Here is an 18,760-nt window from a genome sequence, read left to right on the forward strand (position 1 = left end):
AGAAAAGCATTTCTTTTTCTGCAAAGCATTGCAAAGAAGTTCAGCTCAATTGTGCTTCTAACCTCAAAATCGTCTTTCTTAGGACAATGGCGTTTTTGTGGTATTGAATCTACAAGAGTCTTTGAAATATCACACATGGTACTAAGTGGTTTGCAAGAATCATAGGAATATGACTTGGGGAGGAATCTTCAAAGTTCAGTTATTCATTCTATCCTTCTGCTTCCATACATGTAGAAATAATCTAAACCAGCACTATAATAGATGTCTTTAAAAAAAAAAAAAAGCCTTTCTGCTTATTAAGACAGAGAGCAATATTACTACATAATTAAACAAAAATTGGGCTGCCAGCAAAGACAGTTCATTATAGAAATTGGAACTAGTTAAGTAAACAAAATGTAATGATTAACGGCCCAACAGCAACCTATAGGGAGGTCTCTAGTGATAAGACGCATGGCTATGTTCTTCATTGTGTTGTGCTCAGTATTTTTATTATTAACTTAGATCAGTGATTAATCCAGGTTGCCCATTAGAATCACTAGGGGAACTTTAAAAAAAAAAATGCCTGGACTCCACCCCTAAAGCTTCTGATTTAATTGGCCCATTTGTTTAACTATCAATGACAATACAGAGAGATGCTAAAGTCCGCATAGATACAATAATAAAAGGAATAGTTTAATGACAGAGTAAGTGCCTATTATGTGCCAACAAGCCCTATGACAAGCAAGATATGGAGATAAATGTGACACGGTTCTTGTCATTAACAATAAAAATAAAATTAATATGAGATTAATAGACTCAACAGTCACTGAAAAGATAGTACAGTCTTAGACTGTATTAATAATCTTTCTCTACTTCAAGATGGTCAAATAAATTCTAGACTATTGTGTTTGACTTTGGAGGAACCCACTTGAAGAAGTTATAGAAAAACTGAGGCTCTTTGAAAAGAAAAGGAATAGCAGGTGATTTTCCTGGAGATCTGTTTATTCGATGAATTTGTGTTTGATATTTTAAACACAAATATCTGAAGTGTTGTTGCATGAAACAGAAGACATGTTTGCTCTGCTTTGGTCTCTGAAGAAAAGCTAAAACAATGGAAAATAAAGCAAGAGAATATCAATTTGGCTCAATTGATGGAAAAATTACCTAATGACTAAAACTACCCAAATAAAGAAAAGGCTGTTTGGGGAGGTAATGAGGTCCCCTCTTCTAAAGGGATAAAAGCACAGACAGGACATGGAGTTGGTTAGAATTCTGTAAAGAGAGTTGAATGGAAAAGCTTTAAAGGATAATTCCACACAGAGATTCCACAGTGTATTGTACTGAAGCTAATTTCCTTGCAGTACCTAAGAAATCAGGTTTTTCCTTTTGTATAAAAAAAGCCCTTCTTCCCTAAACTTTTGGACAATTGGTACACAATGATGTCACCATCTATAACTTACCTAGATGACACCTGAACAGCCACATCTGTAATGATGTGAACTGACAACCAAGGAGGACACATAAAACCCAGTACAATCAGGACTGCTAGAGACACCAAGTCAAGGGTATCAGGAGCTAGAGATTTAGATCAACAGTCTTGGCATGTGACTCTGATTGCTGTCCTCTGCTTAATTCCTCTGAGAACAGTCTCTCATTATTCAAGCAAAAACTTTCTTACAAAACTGTATACACTTCCTCACAACTACGACACTACCTCCGTGCACACAGTCATGCAATAGACACAGATTTATTGACAAATATATAGCCCAAGTCTTGGATCATTTTTAAAGAATTTTCAAGTTTAATGCCTAAGTAGCTTACTTTTATAATAAACCTGCAAATTGTATACTTGATGTATTAGTCTATTCTCATGCTACTATAACAAAATACCTGAGACTGGTAATTTATAAAGACAAGAGGTTTAATTAGCTCATGGTTCTGCAGGCTGTACATGAAGCATAGAGGCTTCTGCTTCTGAGGAAGCCTTAAGAAACTTGCAATCATGGCAGAAGGCAAAGGGGAAGCAGGCACATCTTACACGGTTGAAGCAGGAGCAAAAGAGAGAGGGAGGAGGTGCTACACACTTTTAAACAACCAGATCTCAGGATAACTCACTGTCACTATCATGAGAACAACACCGAGGGGATGGTGCTAACCCACTCATAAGAACTTCATCCTCATAATCCAGTCACCTTCTACTATGCCCCACCTCCAACACTAGCGATGACAATTCGACATGAGATTTGGTGGGAACACAGATCCAAATCATATCATTTGATAATTGCTATGAGAGTAGATTTTAAGTGTTCTCATCACAAAAAAATGATAAGTTATGTGAGATAAGGCATATGTAAATCAGGTCGATTTAGCCATTTTGTAATTTATACATATTTCAAAACATTATGTTGTGTACTATAAATATATACAAATTTTATTTGTCAAAAAAAGAAACTACATAGAAAATCAGGTGTAAAATGTGACAGTAATCTGGGTACTAGTTTCATAATAGTGGACACGAATTTAAGATCACCTTGGTACATAAATGATTTGATCTTTCAACAACAAAATGCAAAACATGATTGTTACCATCTTTTAACAATAAGATTCCCAGAACCAGACCATTTGGTCCAGTAAAGAAGATTGCAAAACAAGATAAAAACCACTTTGAGACCGTTGGGGTTAGTGGTTTTTTTCCGTTAACCTCTCAATTGTTACTAAACTTGCCCAATTTCATCCACACAGTTGATTTATGGATTATTTTCATGAACCATTTGCCAACAAAGGAAACTCCATTTATAGTTCCTTCTTCACAAGTAACTTACTCTTCTTTCTATGTAATCTTTTCATTTCTCAATCTTAAATTTATTCCATTACAGCCAAGCTATAATAGAGCAAAATTCTGCCATCAAAAATTGCTTATTTTAACTCTTGTAATTCCAATTACATATTGCTTGCATACTTTTCAGTTTTGTACCATTGCAGTGAAGAAAGTAAAAATAAAAATAAATAAATAAGCCAAATCTGTATTTTTTTTTAACTTAAAATTTACTTCTCAAAGCAGATGGAATGGGAACTAGTTTATGAGGATGCTGAAATTATCTCAAGCCTGGAACAGGTAAATAACAAACAAATACCTCAGAGAACTTACCTAGATTCTTTAATTACTTTAATATGCCATTTTAGAACATTTAGGAATAGAAATTCAGAGGCCAGAAAAAAAAAAAAAGATTAAAACAGGCAAACTAAATTAGGGAAACAAGAAACCAGACGAATGCTTAGCCAAAGAATAACACTATTTAAACAAATCAGATGTCAAAAAGATAAAAAATATTTATGTTTTTATACTCTTGAATCCAGAAAGAAAATGAATTTGAGAGATATCCAAAAAATATATTTTCTCCTACAAGTAAATTATTTATAAAGAAAAAATTAAAACCTTTGCCATGTCAAACTTAGAATAACATACACAGATATTAACAGCACACAAAATAGAAGCCATTTTCAATGTTTGCTAAAAAGCCACTGTTACTATGGTGATGCCCCAATACAAAAAAGCAACAACTAACAACCAGAAACCCATAACAAATGCAAGTTACTGGTGCTTTCCATGACTAATTCCAACGTGTCACACTGCTTGTCATCATCTGTACTCTTTAGTTGGTGCATCTGGTCGTCAGCCCCATAGGTGAGGATCTGCATCATGTGGGCAGTACAGCTATGCTGCTCAAGAAGAATAGAGACCCAAATGTCCCATCAGTCCGGGGATGTGTTTCAACATGGTGACATCCCAAGAGTCTCCCAAAGAAAATATTTACGGAGTTTTACCTTTCCATGGATTTTAAACACATACTTAAAAAGCAAAAATATGTGAAAAGATTGATTTTAAAATGGTTGACCAAATTTCAGTCAGCCTGAAAGCTTTTATACCGTTTCTCTTCTCTTTATTGCAAGCTATTAATTGAATTAGCTCTACCCCACCCCCTCTTTCTTTTTTATACAGTTTGTGGGGTTTTTTTCTGCCCTCTGACTTTTAAACCTCAACTTTCTTAAAAAATTAAAACGGCTTTCTTCAGGTCCTCCAGTTACTTCCTTCTATTAAAGATGTTTTCCCTTAGTTCTTAACCTCATAGGCACCTACCATTAGACCAGTTCACCACTCCCTCTTTCCTGAGACGTTCCCTTCCTTAACACTTTCCTCCACTGTCCTCTCTTCGTTCACTTCAATCCTTGCTGTCCTCCGTTCCTTCTTAAGTTCTTTCCCTCCCACTCTCTAACAAACTGAGTTTCCACCCCATACCTCACATTTAGCAAGTTCCATCACTGCTTAACAAGCCCCACTTCTCTCCTAGCTCAAAGTTTCTCCTTCCAGCCGATATTCCTAAATCTACAGCTCCCACCACACCCAACTTACGTTCTGTGTTAACCTGGCCATTTCCGTTTGGGGATTTGGCCTATTTTATATGGAGGGCAAATAAAATCTCTTTTCACTTTGTGATTCCCCAGCTCCTGACAGCCAATTACCTCATGTTTAAACTCTCTTTTTAAATAGTCTGTTCTCACCTACCCAAACCATAATTCCTCATGACATACTGTCACTTCTCTTAGCCTGTAGTCTAAGGTCTGACTACAGGCTTTTGCTCCTGTCTCCCCTTGCTAACACTGGTGGTACAAATAAACAAGGCAGGAATCATTTCCCACTTCCTCTGGCAAAACTTCCTCAAACACTTTCGTGTACTTTGAGCTCTCCTTTCCCTAGCATTTACAGGCCACATCACAAAATTAGAATTTCACAGCACCTTTTCATTCTTACCTATTATTAGTTTCATTCTAGTGTGCTGGGCTTCTCTTCCTGAGTAGACTATATCTGCTCCTTGAAGGTAGAAAGCAGAATTTGTACCCCCTTTCTTAATAGCTCCAGTAGCACTCAACACACTGCTAGTCTAAGCAGGCAGGTCCTGTAGCATGCACTTTGGGGCCCACCTAAACATACTCTGCCTACACTAGCTTCTTCATGTATTGTTATCCCTTTGAGCTTTATATGCTTTTTGTACATTGCCGCAAATACAGTTTGGAAAATAAATGAGGAAAAGGCAACAAACGTACCTGTTGCTAGGTATAGAGCGGGTATGTAGTGAATATTAAATTCTGAAAATTATTTTTATTTCTATTAAAGAAAAGGGGACAATGAATGGTCTATGCACTCCACACACAGGAACATAAAATTTTCCTGTTAAGCCAGTCTTTTCTCAGAGAAACACAGATACATTATTATGATGTGGGCCTAAAGAGGCCCAGTGACCATCTCGGCTCACACACTGAGAATGATGGTGAACCATATTTTTCTACTCTACTCTCAACCACTTAGATTCTGAGTTAAGAGGAGAGAGAAGTTTGCTGACTGTGGAAACGTACAAAGTCCTATTTAAATGGGCGGGAGGGAAATAAAAGGAGTTCATGTTGCAGGGAGCCTTAGTGGTGTGACTGTAGCACTGACTGCTGGGGGTTGGAGGTACTCAACCACATTGTTGCACTGAATGAACACTTTGGAAAATCCAAATGGGCATTGTTTTACCAACCACAAAAAATCATGGGAGCAGCAAATAGATTTCATCCAATAACTAGGATATCAACAAGGCATTTGCAGATTCTAGGAATAAACTACAGCATTAGAATCATAATTTTTAGGTGGGATTCTTTCTTTCTAAGCATGTAAAACTACTGGTTAAATCTTCATCAATTTACATAAGCCTATGCACTTCCTAAATGGGATCAATAACTCCACTAAGGAAAAAAATCCTTTAAAAACTGCCTACCTACCTTTGTGCATTAAATATATTCAGATAAAATTTATTAAGTGTTTTGGCTTTACTGAAGTTTCTGAGTTTGAGGCAGGGTAAGTTTCTCATCACTCAAATAAGTTAATCTCCCTTCTCAAATTCTGTTAAAGTTCAAGAGAATTGAATGGGGATAGATCATGCCTGGGCCTATGTGACAGAGAGTGAGAGAAGAAGAACCAATGAGAACCAGTGCTTTCCATCATCATCTTTTTGAACTTTTAAACAAAATCAGAAAATAGCTATAATTAAGCTAACACTTTTTCTGATCTTTTAACATTAATACATTTTAATACAACTTCAACTGTTTTCACCACTTCTACCATTCACTCTGAAATCCTTTTAACAGGAATGAGTCTGGCTGTTTGGCTCACTCACAATTTTTCTTTTAACAATTATTAACATTAACATATTTTAAAACAACTGTTTTCTACTTCTATTATTCATTCCTATTATTAACCAAGAAAACATTGAACTCCCTTCTAATGAGAATAATTCTTCTAGCACTTGGCTCACTTTCCCTCCACTCTTCAATCTCATTTTGTCTTACACATTTTGGCAGTCTAAATCCCTCTTGTAATTTGACGTTTTTACCTTCCAGTTCTCACAATATCATGTCTAATTTACAAACTAATTTGACTTAGAATCATTAACCTTATCTTTTATGTTCTAAACCTTTATTTCTCAAAAGTGCTTTTGATCATTTTTAAACCTGTGCTATGTCCTATAATGTGATTTGCAGCTTTAGAGTTTGTTGATAAATGAAGGTTCTCGAGGTATTGAAGTATCTTCTGCCAGCCTTCCAGGAAAAAAGTTTGTCTGATCAGGCATAATGTTTCTGGAAATCACACAATTTATCAGAGCTATCTGTAAATTTTTCTCCTAAATTCTTACCTATAAAAGCCCAGGGTAATATTTAAGGCCACTCTTAGCCTCAGATTGTAAAATTGTGTATCTCCTTTATCTACTTTTGTCTTTAGAATATAAGAACTTTACCAGTGGTTATATGAGGAAAGGCAAAGTGATTAGGGTTTGTTTTGTTGTTGTTGTTTGGTTGGTTGATTGGTTTTTTGTTTTATTTGTATTTTGTTTGTTTTCCAAGAACGCTCAAAAGAGCCACATGACATCATGAAAAAAAATATAGGTTTTAGAATCTGGCCAGTCTGCACTAGAATTCCAGCTTTGTTACCTTTTAGTTGCATGACTTAGACAAGTTACTAAATGGAGCCCCATCTTCATCTCAGCAAGTTTTGTGGAAGACTGAAATATGTTCAAAGCACCTGGTACACAGTTGGGTTCAAGCTGTATGGATGTGAGCTATTATCTGTGTGACCCTGAGCAAGTCACTTAAGTGAGATCTCAATGGCTTAACATTTCCATATATTAAAAAAGATAATAAAAAAGTAAGAAATAAGACTATTTCGTGGACTAGTTATAAGATTAAATAAGTTTAATATAGTACAGTGCTTAGAACCATGCCTTTCATATGGTGAGCCCTACCTGTTTTAAGCTATCATTATCACTATCTTTATTAATTATTATTAGCACTCTCCCTGGGATATGTTGAAGTCTCTCCACATTCATTTCCATCTGGAGTGATATTCTTTAAAGCTGGGCAAGACTGAGCAAAAGACACCAGGATGCTGCCTTTCTTAAAAGGATATTCCATTTAGGGGTTAAAAAAAAAAAAGCTTAAAATCAGATAGGCATAGGTTCAAATCCCAGCTCTACTTAGACTAGCTCATAGGGTTGTTGTATTTTACTCTACTTTACTCCTTACAATAACTGTATTAAATAGGTACTTTGATTATCCCCAATATATAGCAGAATAGACTGAGGCTGAGAGAGGCTCCACAGTTCACTGCATGGCCAGGCATCCTTTTGGGTGTTCCCAAACCAAGGCAACACCACCTAGGTGTAGCTGAGGGTCCCATGCTCCTTCTAAGAGCATGGCAGGTGCTCATTTTCTCTGAGCCAAAATGGAAGTCCTTTAATCTGGGATATCTGTGCCCCTCTCTGCTCTGTAGTTTTCTTTCTCCACTTTTGCTGTCATTCTTGGTTTTGCCAACCCATAGTGGAATTTGATTTTATCTTGGTTTTTTGTTTTGTGTTTTGTTTTGTTTTGTTTGTTTTTTGACATGGAGTCTCACTCTGTAACCCAGGCTGCAGTGCAGTGGCACAATCTTGGCTCACTGCAACCTCCGCCTTCCAGGTTCAAGCAATTCTTCTGCCTCAGCCTCTTGTGTAGCTGGACTATACACGCCCCGCACCACCACACCTGGCTAATTTTTGTATTTTTAGTATAGACAGGGTTTCACCATATTGGCCAGGCTGGTCTCAAACTCCTGACCTCGTGATCCACCCACCTCGGACTCCCAAAGTTCTGGGATTACAGGCGTGAATCACCATGCCCAGCCCATCTTGGTATGTTTTAACTCAGAGATGGAGCTATCTTGTTCAATCTGCTGTAGCCACAGGATATTCCTCTACTGCCTTGTGATTGTTAGGAAACCCAACAGAAGAGCCACAGCCACACATGTGCGTGCTTTTGTTCAATATCATGAAAACTCAAGAGAAAATCATGTCTATATCATTAGCATTTATGACTTTTAAAAGAAAGAAAGATCTGAAGCAATGGCAAATTGTTAACATCTATTCAATATGGGTGATAGGCAAATGGTATGTTGTTATTCCCCGTGCTTCTCTGTGAGTCTGCAATATTCCATTAATTAAGCAAAAATAATTGTAAATTGAAAAGAGCGTATCACTTTACAAGGCACAAACGAAATAAGGCTTTCCTTATAGGGTTACTACTCACAGAAGGAAAATATTTGTTACATATTGGAAAACAAGTAAACGCAGCCAAGTACTTAAATGCATAATTACCCCATAGCAGATTAGTTATTGCTGGGTATTTTTCTCAAGGTCTTAAATATACATGTATCTAGCTCTCTGATTTGGGACTTGATGGTCAAGCCTTTCAGAGGTCATTCTCCACAGTCAAAGGACTGGCTATAGAATGGATGGAAAGGCATGGGGCCAAGTCTGGTGTTCACCAGGAGAGCTGAATGACCATATGTCAGGAGGCCATACAGAGTGACATTTGTCACCTTGGGGAATTATAGCCCCTCCCTCTCCCAGGCTAAGAAGCATGTTGATCAGCCTCCTGAGAGGGATTTCTTGTCTCAAGAGCAGACTTACTTTAACCAAGCTTACAAGACTGATGAATAAAATCAGAATGCCAGTATATTGTTCTACAATGAGAAATCTGTCATGGAGGTGGCATACTGAATTCCTACAGGGAAACCTACATTGAAAATCAAATTATAATCATAAGTTTGCATGACTAGCACAGCATGAAAAAAGAGAAATTTAAGCTACCTCTCCTAAATATTAATAAATATTAATATTAATTAATAATTGATTAATAATTAATCAAGCTATAATAGCCCAATGCATTCATCTCCATATATGGGAAAGATCTGCCAATAGGAACAACACACAAAAAACTCCACTGACCAAAATTCTCTCTCCTCTAGTTGGTACCTAATGGACACTGCCAAAGTTTGCCCCTGGGACTCTCATATTTCTATGCTTTAATAGCCATCAAACCCCTCTTTGAATTGAGAATTTCTTTCATTAAATGTGCTGGTAAACTCAATCATACAACAGGTCTTATAGGCCACATATCACCTACAGAAACAACTCTACCACTTTTCTATCTTAGAGCTTATAAAAGATTCCAGGTAGCAACTTACACAGAGTCATAGAAGAATAAGATCTTTATGAAGGCCCATGATGTAATTCATGAAGTTGTTCACCACTGTAGCTTACAACAGTGCCAGTCACTTAGTAGACATTCCATAAATATTCCTTACATCAATGAAAAAAATCCTCACTTAAAATAAACTGTTCAGTACAAGCCTAAAGCCCACACATGTAATCATTCTGTAAATACAATCATTCAGGACCTGGGAACTTTATCTTTTTTTTTTTTTCCTTTTGAGACGGAGTCTCCCTCTGTCACCCAGGCTGGAGTGAGTGCAATGGTGCGATCTTGGCTCACTGCAACCTCCACCTCCTGGGTTCAAGCGATTCTCCTGCCTCAGCCTCCCGAGTAGCTGGGACTACAGGTGCCCACCATCATGCCTAACTTTTGCATTTTTAATAGAGACGGGGTTTCACCATATTGGCCAGGCTGGTCTCGAACCCCTGACCTTGTGATCTGCCCACCTTGGCCTCCCAAACTAGTGTTGGGACTACAGGCATGAGTCACTGCGCCCGGCCTCTCTCTCTCTCTCTCTCTCTATATATATATATATATATATACACACACACACACACACATTATACATATACGCATATATATATGTGTGTGTGTATATATATATGTGTGTGTGTGTGTTTTTAACTTCTGGGACACGTGCAGAATGTGCAGGTTTGTTACATAGGTATACACGTGCCATGGTGGTTTGCTGCACCCATCAGCCCGTCATCTACATTAGGTATTTCTCCTAATGCTATCCCTCCCCTAGCTCCCTAGGCCCTGACAGGCTCTGCTGTGTGATGTTCCTCTCCCTGAGTCCATGTGTTCTCATTGTTCAACTCCCACTTAAGAGTGACGACATGCAGTGTTTGGTTTTCTGTTCCTGTGTTAGTTTGCTGAGAATGATGGTTTCCAACTTCATCCACGTCCTTGCAAAGGACATGAACTCATTCTTTTTTATGGGTGCATAGTATTCCATGGTGTATATGTGCCACATTTTCTTTATCCAGTCTATGCCCAAATCATGGGCATTTAGGTTGGTTCCAGGTCCTCGCTATTGAGAACAGTGTTGCAATAAACATACATGTGCATGTGTCTTTATAGTAAAATTATTTATAATCCTTTGGGTATATACCCAGTAATGGGATTGCTGGGTCAAATAGTATTTCTGGTTCTAGATCCCTGAGGAATTGCCACACTGTCTTCCAGAATGGTGGGAGTGGAACTTTATCTTACATATATTTTTCCACATTCAGCCTGAGTTGCTTAGAGAAAATCCCTCAAATGCCATTCATCAACCACTAGCTAACGTCACTACATCCATCACTAAGTGCTACCAAAAAGGTCCATTTTCATATTATTCCTATGGATTCTACTAACCAAATGGGTACCAAAATGAGCTAAACATCAATTCTTGAGAAAGAAGAGATTTTATCATCTTCCCATGACAATAAGCATACCAACTACTCTTAGTGGGAGAGAAATACGTTTGTAAACATTACTAAGATCTGTATTTATGGAAACATATGTCACCTTGCTGTCAAAATGGGCCAATGAAGAAAGTTTTTGGTGAAGTCATAAAGTTCTAGAAGACATGCATCCCACTGTCTTTAGGTAAGACCTATCCCAGTACGTATGTGTTATGTGTGTTTCACTCACCGCATACTGGAACTTTTCATTATATTCACGGTCATTGGCTTTCACTATCCGTTCCACTTCTAAAGAGAGAGAAATCAGGTATGAAATTAAATTGTAGGCCCACAGAAACAAATAACTCATTAAAACAACAAGACTTAGGTTGCTTTGTTGTTAAGGCTGCAAGAATTCTTTTCTTTCAAATTTGAAGGGTATTGGCTTTTTCCAGTGTACATTTTGGAACATGTGTTGTAAAGTCCCAAAATGGAAAGCTACAATGTTTCTCATTGTCCTCCTGATGCCAACCATAAAGCAAAACATTATGTGTCTCCAATTTCTATGTATCTTCAGCACCACAAAGACCCTTTCTCTTAACTTCAAGTGGTGCCTAAGAGAAGGAGCTGACAAAGTCAAATGCATCCTGGCAAGGAATGCTTTGTGGGGTTTGTTGCTACAAAGTCACAAAACATAACATAGCCAAAAAAAAACCATACAGAAGTGGCCAGTGAGGTCACTCACCTTATGGTCTTAGAACCAAAGGTGATATCTGTAAGCAGCCCAGGCATATTAAGAGGAATGACACATAATCAGGAGACTGAGAGCTGCCCTTAGCTGGAAGTGACCAAAGAATAAAATCTCTTCTGAAAGCAAATGCAAACACCAGTACAAATAATAATATAAAAAGGACAATAAACCTAAAGATTATGACAGTGCAGAATAAAAATTTGCAGAGGGCAAGATAAGACAGTGCCCCAGAAACACCGGCAGAACAAGTTTAGTAGTAAGGGTAGCAAGCTCTTGCTCCATGTTTACTGAAGAGATACTTCCAGAGTTGACCAAAGATTTAGGATGGAATGATGAAAGCTATGAGAAAAGAGTCAGCAAGGTAACCACCAGATGTCAATGCTGGATTCTCATGGCGAGTGACTTGACCTTCTCACCATTAAATTCCCTTAATCCCATAATTCTCCAACTGGGTAGGTGACAGGTGGTAAAAGGTGGAGGGATTGCAGTAAGAGTCTGAGTTTAGAGAAGGCACTTACAACCAGAGATAAAGGAGACTGGATGGTGGAAAGTAACTTGGAGACACGTGTTGGGGATGGAGGAGGGAAGAGCAAAAGAAAAGTGAAAAGAAGAGCTGGAAGCAGAAGGGAGATGAGGAAAATGAGGGAGATGAAGAGGGAGAGAAGGAAGGAAGGAATATATTTCAGCACCCACCCCTTGCATGCCAGGCACCATGAATTGTAAGAACAAATTTTTTCCAAAAGTGCAGGCAGAATCTCTCTGTAGCCCTGGTGGTTCAACTCCCAAGACTGAAGGTCACCTCTAAGGACTGCTCCTGACAAATGACACTCTGTCTTTGGTTACGACTGGGTTTCTACCATTTGTAGGGTGTTTTGTCTGTCCAGTAACCACCTGCATGGTTTCCCTCTTGCCTATCTAATAAAGCCAGGTCTCTGTGATGGTTCCTGTTTTCTAGTCTGGCTCAACTAACTGCTGATAAGAACAATATTGGACTGGTGTCAACAGTTGATGATACCTAAATGGGTTTGCTCCTAACCTATAACTTTGAAATCCAGAATCCACCAGGAAGCAACCTCTCAACCACCCACCCACCTGAAGGAAACACCTCAAACCCTGGCTAAAAAGCACCATCCTGTCTTTCTTGCTGATACCCCAACAAAGAATTAAAACATCAAATCCCAAAGTGGTACTTTGAAAGGTGAGGGAACCTAAATGCTTAAAAAGCTAGAAACTTATTTATATAACATCACCATAACCCAGAAGTAGTAAAATTGCTGACAGGAAAGCAAAAAAATGTTACTGGGATGGTAGGAGCGAGGGCTCTTCCTGCATGGCAAAAGGTTAACCTGGACCACTGGTATGCTGCATGTAATTAATAGATTATAGCAGCAAAACAAAAATCAGATATATTAATTGTATATTAATTGGCTTTAGCTTGTTTCATATACATTCAGATGATGATCCTTCTAAAATTTCACATTTATATGAAGCACATCCAAGAGTAGAATTCTATAGTTCTGTACCTAATTTTACCCACTCCAAACACCAGAATCTTGACTCTGTGAGCCACACAGAAACCATCCTGGGCTGGGTGTGGTGGCTCACGCCTGTAATCCCAGCACTTTGGGAGGCTGAGGCAGGCGGATCACAAGGTCAAGGGATCGAGACCATCCTGGCCAACATGGTGAAACCCCATCTCTACTAAAAATACAAAAATTAGCTGGGCGTGGTGGCACATGCCTGTAGTCCCAGCTACTCAGGAGGCTGAGGCAGGAAAATCACTTGAACCTGGGAGGCGGAGGTTGCAGTGAGCCAAGATTACACCACTGCACCCCAGCCTGGCGACAGAGCAAGACTCCATCTCAAAAAAAAAAAAAAAAGAGAAAAAAGAAAAAAAAGAAACCATCCTGTCCAGCATCTCCATGTAACCACACTCCACAAGGATAGGGACTAGCCCATTCCCAAAGCAGCCAAGTAGTTTCGATGGTAGGTCAGTTTGGATCTTCTTTCAGGTATCCAAATTGCTCTCATCCCCCAAAACCTGATTAGAGCCAGGAAGCCCACTTTTGTTTCTAAATCCTTCTTAATAAGTATTAATCGTTGTCTCTGTTACTTCTACTAATTATCATCTTTATGAACTAAGTCTTCCTGGATTAATTCTGGCAGAAAATTTAGCATCCCTTCATTAAGTTCTGTAAAATACTGGCTTTGGTTCTAAATTGCTACAGTTTTCTGTCTTTAACCTGACTATGCTACACCTGAATTATCTTTGCAGGAATTAACTTTCTTCTCTGTGCTACCAAAGTGTATGAGGGGATATAAAGACCTTTTGGCAATAAATCACATCCTGGAAAAAAAGGATGCTGAAAACAAATCCCCCATAACTATTCCCATTGAGAAAGGCTCAGAGGTTCAATGACCTAAAGCCTGATACTTCAGAGGCATCATGGGATCCTTCCATATGTAAGAGGAATGAAAGGAAACTAGTCACCAAGGGGTTGATGATTTACCAGTGTGAGCTCACACCTGCACAATTATCACTGAATTTGTCCAGTTCCAAAAAGGAGTAAGGCAATATATAAGGATGTATAAAATATAGTAAGCCAGCATGTTTAAAGTGGACTAAAACAGCTAAAAGAGCTTCTGGTTTAAGATGGCAAGTCGAGTCTGTCTTTTTCCTCCCTTCCTTCTCAGGTCCCTCTGAAATTACAGAAAACATTTTTTAAGACTGAAAACATAACAGTGCTGGAAAACAAGAGTAGTGGCTAGCAGAGGTTCATAAATTTTGAAGAAAGCCTAGAGAATAAAATAGAAAGCAGATGAGATCATTTTGACTGGGAGAAAAAAGATAGAAATAACTCTAGCCAAAAGAATTAGAGTGATCTTCCCAGTGAGCCCAGAGCAGCTCTAAATTCAGAGTCAGTAAATATGAAGATTGAGAGTATGTTATGGACAGGGTGACAGGCCCAGGTTATGCCTATTATCTTGTCAAAATAATTGATAGGTTCCCCTTTCATTCTCAAAAGTGTCTCCATTTGATGATAAATTATATTACCACCTTAGAGTAATTAAAAAAATAACTGAACAAGTTGGGATCTCCCACACCCCCTTCTTTGCCCACAAAGAGAGTAGGCAACACGTCAGGGAAGGAAACCAAGGGTGGGTATTCAGGCCTGAGAAGGAAGAGCTCTGCCCCTCTACAGCAGCTATAACCAACTTGGCCCCTAGTAAAGCCTGCCTGACTGGGGCCATTGTGGGATTTGCCAGACTGCCTGACTAACCCACAGAAAAGCCTCTGTCAGCAGGCTGCTCACTCCTGTTCAAAGGAGAGGCCTGGCAGAGAAAAAGACCCTTGCGATGGCACTAATCTATCTAGTCTTTTATTTATAAATACAAACCAGTAACAGCTGAGAAAAACCAAGAGCACAAAAAAGAGGGATCCAACAAGAAGAAATAATGCTGAATACAGGTAGAAAAAGGGGATTGGTTTCTCTTTTTAATTCTGATTAGTGCCTTGAATATATATACATAGATATATAGGTTTTTTAGAGATGCTTTTTTTTTTTTTTTGAGATTGTGCCACTGCATACCACTCTGTCACCCAGGCTGGTATGCAGTGGCACAGTTGTAGTTCACCGCAGTCTCGAACTCCTGGGTTCAAACAGTCCTCTCACCACAACCTCCTGAATAGCTGGGACTGCAAGCATGAGCCACCATACCCAGCACCTCGAAGATATTTAAGAAGACATGGCATCCATGAAACAAGAACAAGCTAATATAAACAAAGAAACCAGAGAACAAGAAAAAGTCCCTAGAAATTAAAAATATTTACTGGACACACTGGAGAGTAGAATGGACAAGATGGAAGAACAGATTGGATAAATCTCACAAAATATACATCAAAATGACAAACAGGAGGAAAATGTGGAAAAAAAAACGTAGGATAAGGGAACATCGACAGTGGATAGGTGAAAACAATCAAGTAAATAGAAGAAAACTGCCCTGCTCCAGAGTAAGATGTAACTCTTCAAAGTGAAAGGGCCACCAAGTACCAATCAGGATGAATGAAAATGAACCCACAAACCTTCATAAAATTTTGAGCTCCAAGGACAAGGAGATAATCCCAAAAACTTCCAAAAGAAAAAAAAAATGGTTAGCCTGAAACATAAGAATCAGACCAATATGACATTTCTCATCAGCAATAAGGATGCTAGAAGACATTGGAGTGATTATTTTCAGTTTTAAAGAAAAATATTTTGAAACTTAGAATTCTATACCCAGCCAAATAATCAAGTGTGAAGGGGAAATAAAGACATCTCTGCAAAAGTGTTTACAGACAACGACCATCTACAAAACAGCTACTCAAGAATGTACAACAGTAAGACCTACTATTTGACAGCAAACCAGGTGACTATAGTCAATAACTTAATTGTACACTTAAAAATAACTAAAAGTATAATTGGATTGTTTCTAATACAAAGGAAAATGTTTGAGGGGATGGATACCCCATTTTACATGACGTGATTATTATATACTCCATGTCTGTACCAAAATATCTAATGTATAACCCATAAATAGACATACCTACTATGTACTCACAAAAATTAAAATAAAAAATTTTACAAAAAAGAATGTACAACAGGAAAAATACTTGTTTAAATGTTTACAGTACAGTAGGGTGGAAGAAGATATAGAAGGAAGAATGATAATCAACCAGAGTCAAGAATGATAATAAAAATAGCTAATCCAATGACCCACACACCTGATCCAGGTGTGCCACAAATGTCACAGAATAAGGGAATGCCTGTCTATTGCCATTTATTTTACAAAGTCTGTGAGGTAATAAAGTCAATTTATCAGTAAAAGTACAATTATTAGTAGTTCTGGTAGGTAATAATAAATGAATTTCTCAGGAAAAGTACAATTACTAGTAATTCTTGCCTCAGGCATTAATTTACCTTAGAAATCCTCATAAGGAAGTCATTGTTTGATATAAAGAACGTAAAATAAGGTTTTTGTAACAACCCTAAGGATATTATCTCAGGACACAATTCAGAGGGGTCTATGATGGGGTCTCTGTACTCATTCTCTGTTGATCTGATTAAATCCAGGAATATATTTTGGGATATTTGAATGAATGCATAAGCTATGTGTTCGTTGACTAATCATTCTTATTTCTATCAACTTCACTGTAATAAATACTATGTGACCATGAACTTGAGATTGAACTTCCTGGAACATACCTGGAATGCTGCTACACTGTATTGCTGGCTGAGTACAAGACCCGAAAGAAGATCAAGTTGGTAATAGCATTTGCATCATTTTTTGACACCTGAGGAGCCTAACAGAAACATGTGCCTGGATAGGAAGGAAGCCATCCTTTGTCATTCTAGTGATCCAAGATAACAGCCATCAGCAGAGGCAGAAATCTCTTAGACATTTGTTTTGAATCTGCTCCAGAATATAGAAAAATAGATAAGTAAGCCTTCAAAGTGCTACTCCATATAGGATGACGATAATAACCTTAAATCCCCCAAAATCATAAAATCCAATATAATTTGATGCCTTCCTCAACCAAATAGGATAGCAATTAAGCACTCATTGGATGCTTGTCTTTGAGCCATGTACTTCCAGTTATATTCTCCAAGATAATTAAATGAGAATACCTCATTTATTTTAGGAAGTAAACATTTATAAATCAGTTAAATATTAGGGAACATTTATCAAAAAGAATAACCCAGTTTCAGAATAATTAATCTATAGCTCCCTACTTCCCTGCAAAAAAAGAATTATCTCATAGGGCTGATGGTTTGTTAAAGTCGCTCCTGGTTTATGATTAAAAACAAAACTATATCCACTTGTGCTTGTCTTTCCATTTGGAAAGGGAAGATACAGACAGAACATCTGAAAGTGTAATCAGATCACTAAGAAACAAGTTTAAAAGATGAGAGGGACGTAATACTATCTTGCTAGAATTTTTTTTTTTTAATAAGTAGAGACAGGGTCTCACTATGTTGCTCAGGCTGGTCTCGAACTCCTGGCCTCAAACAATCCTCCCACCTTGGCCTCCCAAAGTGGTGGAATTACAGGCATGAACCACCATGTCTGGCCCCCTGCTAGAAATTTTTAAGTTCAATTAAGGTGTTGTTCCCCTGTTAGGAAGACTTTTAGGACCCATAAAAATGAGAGTTTAATGAAAGAGTCCTCATAGGCCGGGCGCAGTGGCTCAAGCCTGTAATCCCAGCACTTTGGGAGGCCGAGGCAGGCAGATCATGATGTCAGGAGATCGAGACCATCCTGGCTAACATGGTGAAACCCCATCTCTACGAAAAATACAAAAAATTAGCCAGGCGTGGTGGCGGGCACCTGTAGTCCCAGCTACTATGGAGGCTGAGGCAGGAGAATGGCGTGAACCCAGGAGGCGGAGCTTGCAGTGAGCCGAGATCACGCCACTGCACTCCAGCCTGGGGGACAGAGCGAGACTACGTCTCAAGAAAAAAAAAAAAAAAAAAGAGTCCTCATAAAAGAAAAAGACACTTGGACCTTGAGGCAACAAGAGCCAGTGATCCTTCTGCAAGTACCTATACAAGCACATTTTAACTCATACCTCTCTTTACTTATGGTTTCTCAGTAAAATAATGCCACTGTGTGTTATAATCATTTAATGAGGAAATATATGGAAAATACATTGTAAACAGAAAAATACCAGAAAAATCCTTTTTTAAAAAACTGAAAAATAGTAAATGGGCAAAAAAGGAAATCACTCAAGCTTGAATAGTCAGTCTTAAAGTTGCTAATATGATTATTTCCCAAGAAGATCTTGAAGTAATTTTTTAAATATTTTCAATGGAAATTGGCAAATGCCCATTGATTCTACTCCAGGTCCTCAAAGGCAACACCCAACTCCTAATCTGGCCTCTTCTCCATCATAATATAATAAATTATACATTATCCAACTTCCACTTCCAGTAGGCAAAAGAAAACAGGCCATTTACAACCTTTTCCTAAAAATCAGTTTGTG

The 18,760-nt window shown here is 38.2% G+C and overlaps 1 protein-coding gene across 1 annotated transcript in view; it reads right to left on the minus strand.

Annotated features, from left to right (window-relative positions):
* The window catches only part of ATP8B4 (ATPase phospholipid transporting 8B4 (putative)), a 266,536-nt gene that overhangs the window by 205,268 nt on the left and 42,508 nt on the right, over window positions 1-18,760 (minus strand). Inside the window, exon 5 of the mRNA XM_063596635.1 lies at window positions 11,239-11,297. Coding sequence (XP_063452705.1) covers window positions 11,239-11,297 — 59 coding nt within the window. The remainder of the gene's footprint in view (window positions 1-11,238; window positions 11,298-18,760) is intronic.

This window comes from Pan paniscus, chromosome 16 (genome assembly GCF_029289425.2).
Source record: "Pan paniscus chromosome 16, NHGRI_mPanPan1-v2.0_pri, whole genome shotgun sequence".
NCBI lineage: Eukaryota > Metazoa > Chordata > Mammalia > Primates > Hominidae > Pan > Pan paniscus.